The sequence below is a fragment of the Takifugu rubripes genome, chromosome 17 (genome assembly GCF_901000725.2).
Source record: "Takifugu rubripes chromosome 17, fTakRub1.2, whole genome shotgun sequence".
Classification (NCBI taxonomy): Eukaryota; Metazoa; Chordata; class Actinopteri; order Tetraodontiformes; family Tetraodontidae; genus Takifugu; species Takifugu rubripes.
In genome coordinates, this window is record NC_042301.1 from 4282574 (window position 1) to 4290980 (window position 8407).

Consider the following 8407-nt stretch of genomic DNA (forward strand, 5'->3'; position numbering starts at 1 on the left):
CTTAAAACTACATCTGAGCTGTCTCACAGTGCTGGAATTCCAACTCAGCCAGTTTATTCCTGCTTCCACGGATCTACACCACTCGTGATTGGGGCAGGCAGCTGGTCTGACACACGATGGCTGATCTGGGTGCAGTTGCTGAGCGTCACCCACGTGCCCTTTCACCTTCAGTCCGTGCGCCGGGTATATATAGCTGCTGCGGGTGAGTGGAAGGCCCCTGGCAGCCAAAATGAAGTCTCTGCTGTCGGCGTGCTGCTTCTTCTCTGTGCTGGCTCTGTCCACCGCAGGTAAGCTGGAAGACCGCGATGGTTTGTTCCAAACATTCCAGTTTCATTTGCTTTTTCTCTACTCTGTGATCTGGGGTTTAGGGCTGACATGTTTAGTATTGATCCAGATTAGTATAATACGTAAGGGTGCATATTGGGTAGATGTTGAGCATATGTGGTCATATATTCAGAGACTGGACATTAAAGTGCCATCATGTCTGAAGTAAGATGGAATTACTTGAGGAGGTTTACATCCTAATAGCACCTTGGATAGTTTCCACTGCACTGTGGGGGCCTTGTGAACGCTGAAGTTGTTGTTACCCTTGTCTGTCCTTGCGCTGGTTTAATTCTGTCCTCTGCAGGTCCTCATAGTCAAATGTCAGGTGTCACTCAAAGCCGTGAGAGACTACTCCCCAAAAGGCTTCACTCGTATAAATCTCTCTATCGCTCTCAGACACGAACGCGGCTGCTCGTCTCTGTCCACAGAGCTGCTAATCTGTTCAGTCAGCAGGGTCCTCGTGAGGGGGGGGGGGGGTGTCCCGGCTATAAACAGCTGGAAAGCGAATGGAAATCGGATTGAGGGAGAAGAGCATTTGTAGCTCCGGCTCTGCCAGCCAAATGCAGACCCACGTTCACCGCAGTCTTTCACGCAGGTTCTCGTTCATCCAGGTCACAGAAGGTTCGGGGTCTTTAGCTTCACCAGGACGTTTGCACCTCTCATTTGAACTCCACAGCATCAACCACTGTTGTTTTCACCGCGTGCTGATCACACCAACCAAGATACTGAGTAACGGAAATGTGCACACAGAGGAATCACGTTTCTCTACACCTGCCAGGCCACTAGGGGGCAGTAAACGGATGCCAGCGGGTTTGTAGCTCCCTTATCAACGGTTGAGATTAATCAGTCATGCTTTATGGGTTACATTTGAGGACAGACTGTAGGAAGAGAGCACTGGTGCCATAACGGACATTGTTCCTCATCACTGAGGCACAGCCCGTTGGTGCCGGTCTCAGCAGAACTGCAGCCGGTTTGCAGGCCAGCCTGATGATCCCAGAGAGGAGAAACCAGGAGTGGATTATCCACCCCCATTTTTTACCCTCTGACTCAGCGTGGTGGGACTATTTCCATCTCAAAAGGGAATCATGCAGCAGTTGTCTCATTCCGTCCCCATGACCTCTGCCGAGGCCATAATGTGCATTTTAGTGAGCTGTTGGACTGTTTTGGCTCTAAAGTTCTGCTAATATTGGAGCTTCTTGCTCCTCTCAGTTGGCAAAAGTTCCAGAGCAGAAGAGACGACTTTCTTTTTCCACTATCCTGCGGTGAGGCCGTAACGTAGCCCACCATAACATCTCGTTTTGACATTTGTAGACAAAAAAGATTCTAAAAACCCATAAAAAGTCAGCCTCGATTGCAGACCCCTTTAGGAACCAGTTAAGCTGGCCTCACCATTTCACCTGGCACATGCAGGGTGTGAAGAACAAAATATCATGCTCAGCAAGAGTGACGGACATTTTACAAATTACGCTTTTACAAATTTGAGTGGAGCTTAAAAATAAGAACGCTTCCATTCAGGTGCCAGAGGTGACAAACTGCATCATGAGAACAAAATCGTTTGGTTATTCAGGATGTATGAAGAGGAGGATGGCTTACAGTGCCGAAAAAGGAAAGTGCACGAGGTACTGCTGCAGAACTTTGGGGTAGAAATATTATAGCAGGCAAGTAGTGTGTATGGGGGTTTTATTTGGGGTTTTCTTTTTTCTTACATTTGTCAAGGAAATGGCCTCAAATGAAGAGTTGTAAGTGAGAGAAAGCTACAATTCTCAGGAATCTTAAACTATTTCACCTCATTTTACATTTCACATGCCATTTTCATCAGAATTATGGGATTTTTAGTCAGAGTTCAACGTTACCTGAAACCCGCGATCTCGGGCCTCTGTCTCCCCCTTGTGGCGGTTTCTGGACACCGTCGCGGTAAATGTCGCTGGTCTGAAGTAGGCGGATCATCCCGAGCTGCTTGCAAGGCCCCAGTTTTGAACTATCACCCCTCACCCAGGTTTTTCCACAGCTGCCTGGATGCACTAGAAACGACCACAATTGGGCTCCAATGTTGGCTGGTCAGGATACAACTGTAGCTGTTTAAGAATGATCATTAAATTGTGGTGTTTGTTCTATTTCTCCCCAGCATTAGCATATTCTCCTCGGTGTGGCAGCGGTCCATGGGCCCCACCAGCACGTAAAGCCAGTGACAGCTGCCTACAGATATTAATCTTTCTCCTACATGCTAACCCCAGCTTGTAACATGACCTGCGGACATGCCTTTAGCCATCTGATCGCCTCCCCAGCACCATTGTGCATTCCGAACTCTTAAAGCCTCACAGGCGGTTATATTTACATGGAGGTCACGGCCTTGTCCTCACCGTCTTTAATGAAGAGTATCTAATATAACGGACATATGTTGCGTAATACAGAGGAAGTCCCAAGGTTCAGCTGATTCTCTTGAATCCATATTGAAATTCCAGCAGCTGTTGGAAAAAAAATGGCTCCATCGTTGTGCCTTCTCTAATTGATGGAGTTCTCAGTAAATCCAACTGTCTGTGTGTGTTTTCTTCGCTCAGACGTCCTCACAGGGTCCAGCACCGACGAGGAGCCCCTGCTGCATCTGCAGCTCCAGCAGCCAGAAGAGAAGCTGTTCTCCTGTGGATGCGACGGCGCCGAGGGCCACGGCAGCCAGAGCTCCTCCAACGACACACCGGGCCCAGAGAGGAGCGTGTGCCAGCCCTGCAGCCCAGGAAAGGAGGGGGAGGATACGGGCCGTCTGGAGGAGGACAGCAGGGGGGAAGAGCTGAAGAAGGAGGGAGAGGAAGAAGAGGCTGGAGAGGAGGAACCTGCTGCTGAAGGTGCTCGAGAAGAACCAGAGGAAGATGGTGTCATCTCAGTCCAAGAGTCCAAACCAGAGCCAGAGGAGACCCAAGAAGCAGAGCTCCAACCAGAGCCAGAAGTGACACAAGAACCAGAGGAGACCGAAGAAGCAGAGCTCCAACCAGAGCCAGAAGTGACACAAGAACCAGAACCAGAGGAGACCGAAGAAGCAGAGCTCCAACCAGAGCCAGAAGTGACACAAGAACCAGAACCAGAGGAGACCGAAGAAGCAGAGCTCCAACCAGAGCCAGAAGTGACACAAGAACCAGAACCAGAGGAGACCGAAGAAGCAGAGCTCCAACCAGAGCCAGAAGTGACACAAGAACCAGAACCAGAGCTCAAACCAGAGCCAGCGGAGATAATAGAACCAGAACCAGAGGAGACCCAAGAACCAGACCTCCAACCAGAGCCAGAAGTGACACAAGAACCAGAACCAGAGCTCCAAGCAGAGCCAGAGAAGATAATAGAACCAAGACCAGGGGAGACACAAAAACCAGAGCCCGAAACGGAACCAGAGGTGTCTGTGGATGATGTTAAAGTGGAGGAACCCAAACAGTCGCCCCCCAGAGGTAGAGTAAAAAACTCACCTTCTTGTTTTTCAGTGGGTCCGTTCACCTCCAGAGATGTGAGATTGAGGAGGGGAGGAGCCAGAAGAGGTTCTGACTGGGTCCACTTTCCATTTTATGAAAGGTTAACAGGTGAACATGTCAAAGAAAACTCAGAGTACTGAGGAGAGATCCAGCAATACCTCATATTACACTGTTTACCGGAACCATCAGGTAACTAGAAATGGGTTCATGCACATCCCATAGGAGCGGATTCATGCCCATATTACGTGGATTCACCTCTGAATGGACACTTTCATTTGGAATTAGGTTCAACCTGCAGAAAAAGCCCAACTATAGCAAGCAGACGACCAGAATAGACCGATGGATAATCCAACCTTCGACCACTCGACGTCTTTTATTTAGGATCGTTTGTATGTGAAAGAATGATTAATCTTAATGGACATTTTTCATGTTGTGCTGCCACTTATTGGCCAAAATAGTGGAGAGAGCCATCAGGTTGAAGCTAAGGTTCATCATGTTAATCATATGGCTGTTTAAAATGAAACTGTGCGTGTCAAATGCATCCAAACGTGGACAAATAGCAACATTTCAAATCCATTTCGACTGTTTTCTCTCTATAACGGCACATTTTAGCATAGAGAACTGACGGGACGCAGCGTTTGTGTGGCTGAAGCGGCACATTAGCTTATACGAGGATGGCGGATCTTAAGAGATGTTTAAACGTTTGACTCTGCCTATCAGAAGCCGCCGGCCCGGTGCGCAGGGACCGCTCCCACATCGAGGACACGCTGCGGCTGTCTGCAGCTGAGCCTTCAGCGGAGTTCACAGGTGAGGAAGCAGCACCGGCGAACACGCTTGCGCCGCTTCAGGAGACACGACTGATGAGCATCTCTGCATCTCTTCGTCTGTTCCTTCACACGCAAAGAAAAAAAAAAAGCCTGCGGATTGTTTACAACCGCGCTGTCAACGGGAAAGAAAAGCAGCTGTGTTTGCGTGTGACTGAAAGGAAGTTTTGGAGCTGGAATTATTCAGCAAATTGCTTCATGATGTGAAGGTCCTGAGGCTGTGTGTGTGTGTGTGTGTGTGTGTGTGTGTGTGTGTGTGTGTGTGTGTGTTGAACTAGGAGATGGACCTAGCGCACAGCCCTCCTCATCCTAAAAGCACCTCTGTTCTCTTGAGTAAAACGGATGTTTACAGAGCAGATCTGCTCTCTTGATCACCTCGGTCGGGTTAAAAATAAACCCCGCGAGGCCGTTTGCCATTTAAATAAAGATTGAATTGAATTTACCCCGAAGCCGCCGTCCTAAAGTGTGCCATCGTAACTGTGCCTCTGCCTCTCTGTCCAGCTGCCATAAAGAAGCTTTTGAACATCTACCACACAGCCATCAGGCCAGTGGAGCAGGCCTTCAAGTACAACGAGCTCAGGCAGCATGAAGTCACAGGTAAAACAGCCCAAATGTGCTCACACAAGAACCAAACCTGTGTGACACCTTCACGTTAAAATGCGTTCTGATTATTAGTATTTAAGCTTTTTCTGTGTGCTGAAGTTAGCCTCTCTCTCTCTTTTCTACACGCACATACACACATCATAGAGCAAAGAGTGCGCTGGGGGAAGAAATAGTTGCACAAACAGTAAACAAGGTCTTAATTAAGAAAAAGGAATAAGAGCCAGAAGTGGAGAATCTTCAAACCAGGCGGTCAGAGAAGCACAAGAAAGACTCTGTCTGTTAAAGATTAAAGGATAATCGTGGGACAGACCTCCCACAAATTTGTTCCAGGGAGCTTTTAGCCTGGAAGAATGATTTACGCTGACCACTAAAGTGGGAAGACCTGCAGACCTGGGTCTGGTGTCCCCGGACACCTGGTGGCGAGGAGTGGCAGTGCACCGAGTTGTTCGCTTTAAAGACGTTGCCGTACTGCTCAGTGTGTTTGGAACCCAGCAACTACAATCTATTTTAAGAGATTTTGACTATCTTTCCCAACTTGTGCAGATGGGGAAATCACCTCCAAGCCCATGGTTTTGTTTTTGGGCCCGTGGAGTGTTGGTAAATCCTCCATGATTAACTACCTGCTGGGACTGGATGGAACCTCACAGCAACTTTACACAGGTAAAAACCTGTTCTGCTTACAAGCGCACACAACATCCTGTTCTAATACCAAAGTGCATGTGGTTCTTTGGCATTATTAGCACATTATAGTATTACTATTGGATTAAACAGGCGCTGAGCCCACCACCTCTGAGTACACGGTCATAATGCACGGCGAGAAGTCCCGGTCCGTAGAAGGCATCGTGATGGCCTCGGACAGTTCCCGGTCCTTTTCACCGCTGGAGAGGTTTGGTCAAGGTTTCCTGGAGCGACTGGTGGGCATCGAGATGCCCCACAAGCTGCTGGAGAGGGTGACTTTTGTCGACACGCCGGGCATCATTGAGAACCGCAAGCAGCAGGAGAGAGGTGACGAACTGTCTGGCGCGTGTGTCCTGGTGTAGCTGGGGATTAACTGCAGAACCTCTCCCCCAGGTTACCCCTACAGCGAGGTGTGCCAGTGGTTCATTGACCGGGCCGACATGATCTTCCTGGTTTTCGACCCCACTAAGCTGGACGTGGGCGGCGAGCTGGAGATGCTCTTCAGGCAGATGAAGGGACGCGAGTCCCAGATTCGCCTCATTCTGAACAAGGCGGACAGTCTTTCCACTCAGGACCTGATGAGGGTCTACGGGGCCCTCTTCTGGAGCATGGCGCCCCTGATCAATGCCACAGAACCTCCCCGGGTGTACGTCAGCTCCTTCTGGCCGCAGGACTATGCCTCAGGCACCAGCCGAGAGCTCTTCGTGAAGGAAGAGATGTCGCTGATGGAGGACCTCAACCAGGTATGAGACACACACACACACACACACACAGATTTACCTCTGTAAGCGGCATTTTATGGGGGAAACTGATGAAGTCAAGTCTTCCTCTTCCCTCCAGGTGATTGAGAATCAAATAGAAAACAAGATTGCTTTCATAAGACAGCACGGCATTCGGGTGCGCATCCACGCCCTGCTGGTGGACCGCTACCTTCAGACCTACCAGGAGAAGCTCGGCTGGTTCGGCGATCCGCACGAGGTGCTCAAAGACATCGTCGGGGACCCGGACAAGTACTACATCTTCAAATCCATCCTGGCCAAAACCAACGTCAGCAAGTTCGACCTGCCTGACAAGGAGGCCTACCAGGACTTCTTCGGCATCAACCCTATTTCAGGATTCAAGCAGCTCTCCCACCACTGCAGCTGGACAGGAGGCTGTTTGCTAGACAAGATCGAAAGAGCGGTCTCACACGAGCTCCCAGGTCTGCTGAGCAGTGTCAGCGGGGCCACAGACACACCGGCCCCGGCGAAGGCGAAGGCCGCGCCCGTGAACCCGCCGCCACAGCCTGGGACATGCGAGGGTCCTGGTTGTGAGGAGAAACCCAAAAATCGATGGAGGCGGCAGTGAGATGGTGCAGAGGGGACCGGAGGTAAAAGCAGCCCCCGCAGCTGCATTCTTACTATTTGGAGACTCAAAAAGGACAAAGAAATATTGACCAACACAAAGTTGCTCCAAAATGATTTTCTTCTCATTGGTTAAGAGCTTTCCTGAAACATCCCGTTCTGCTTGATGACCCCGCGATGCCTCAGTCAAAGAGCCAAAATAATTGGAATATTTGCACGAAAGAAAAACATATCGACGCATCCTGGGAAACATATCTGCTGTGCTGTGTTCTTCCCCTTCCAGAAAGGTGTTTATAATTCTGGCACAGGTTAGCGATGGGATGACAGTAGTAAAGAAGAGTGTAAAGTTGTTATTTAGCAGCGATTCAGTGCTGTACAGTTACCCTGTTGCCTGTCGGTAGGTCAGACCTGAAAGAGTCACACATGGGCATTTCCTTTATTTATTGTTTCTTTGTTTGTTTCACCCTTTCCTTTAGTCTGTCAGCGATTGTGTTTTTGAGAGGTTTCTTTTGAGTAAACAACACATCCACATTGTTGAGTCCATTGGTAGTCTTTTTTTAAACTAACAAATAAAATAAAACTAGGAAAAGTGGAAATAGAGAATAAACTGTATCAACCAATATCAAGATGGTAATTTCTCCACATTTTATAGTAATTTATATATATATATAAGGTTTGATGATGAAAGCCCGTGGCGGTGGTAAGAATTAAAGCTTTTAAATATCTTTTTACTCAAACTAACCACCAGGTGGCGCTTTTATTCAAGATCAGTGCACCCAAATTCTGTATTAAACTATATCTATTTCGTTTCATTTGCATGCAATTATTTATCTGTGTGTGTATACAGACCTTGATGTTCCTACAAGAAAACCAACCAAAATTATTCCACACCATTCATTAAGAAATTGCCATTGAAAGTTGAACCCAGAATCTTCTTTTATAACTAATCATAAAATTATTCTCCCGTTCTCTTAGTTTTAGTTCCGGGTTACGTGTGAATGACTCAAAGTCCACAATTCATATTTGAGGTTTTCACAACATGTGTAGAAATCTAACCACCAATGTTTGCACACATGCTTCTCCAGCTATAAATCAAAGCTCAGCATTTTATATGTAAATCAAGATAACTTTATTGATCCCTTTAGGGGGTGTCCACCAGGGAAATTAGCAAATTAAGGGTTTG

General features: G+C 48.1%; 1 protein-coding gene across 5 annotated transcripts; it reads left to right on the forward strand.

Moving 5' to 3' along the window:
- Positions 1 to 139: 139 nt before the first annotated feature.
- Positions 140 to 7757, forward strand: LOC101074425 (sarcalumenin-like). Of its 5 annotated transcripts, none has more exons than XM_029850692.1 (9): positions 140 to 287; positions 2883 to 3403; positions 3524 to 3755; positions 4497 to 4583; positions 5102 to 5197; positions 5747 to 5863; positions 5975 to 6208; positions 6275 to 6624; positions 6722 to 7757. In XM_029850692.1, exons 1-9 carry the CDS (start codon positions 230 to 232, stop codon positions 7226 to 7228), a joined length of 2202 nt encoding a protein of 733 aa, XP_029706552.1. In that variant the 5' UTR covers positions 140 to 229; the 3' UTR covers positions 7229 to 7757. The 5 variants fall into 5 exon arrangements, with proteins under 5 accessions (XP_029706552.1, XP_029706553.1, XP_029706551.1 ...); XM_029850693.1 differs by having other exon boundaries at positions 3626 to 3755; XM_029850691.1 differs by having other exon boundaries at positions 2883 to 3265; positions 3320 to 3755.
- The last annotated feature ends 650 nt before the right edge of the window (positions 7758 to 8407 follow it).

What these genes read in the sequence shown, in the direction of transcription:
- LOC101074425 (XM_011612527.2), top strand. Translation starts at nt 230, where the DNA reads ATGAAGTCTCTGCTGTCGGCGTGCTGCTTCTTCTCTGTGCTGGCTCTG. An exon ending in GCTGGCTCTGTCCACCGCAG is followed by an intron (nt 288 to 2,882) that starts GTAAGCTGGAAG and finishes TTCTTCGCTCAG; the next exon opens with ACGTCCTCACAGGGTCCAGC. An exon ending in TGATGGAGGACCTCAACCAG is followed by an intron (nt 6,625 to 6,721) that starts GTATGAGACACA and finishes TCTTCCCTCCAG; the next exon opens with GTGATTGAGAATCAAATAGA.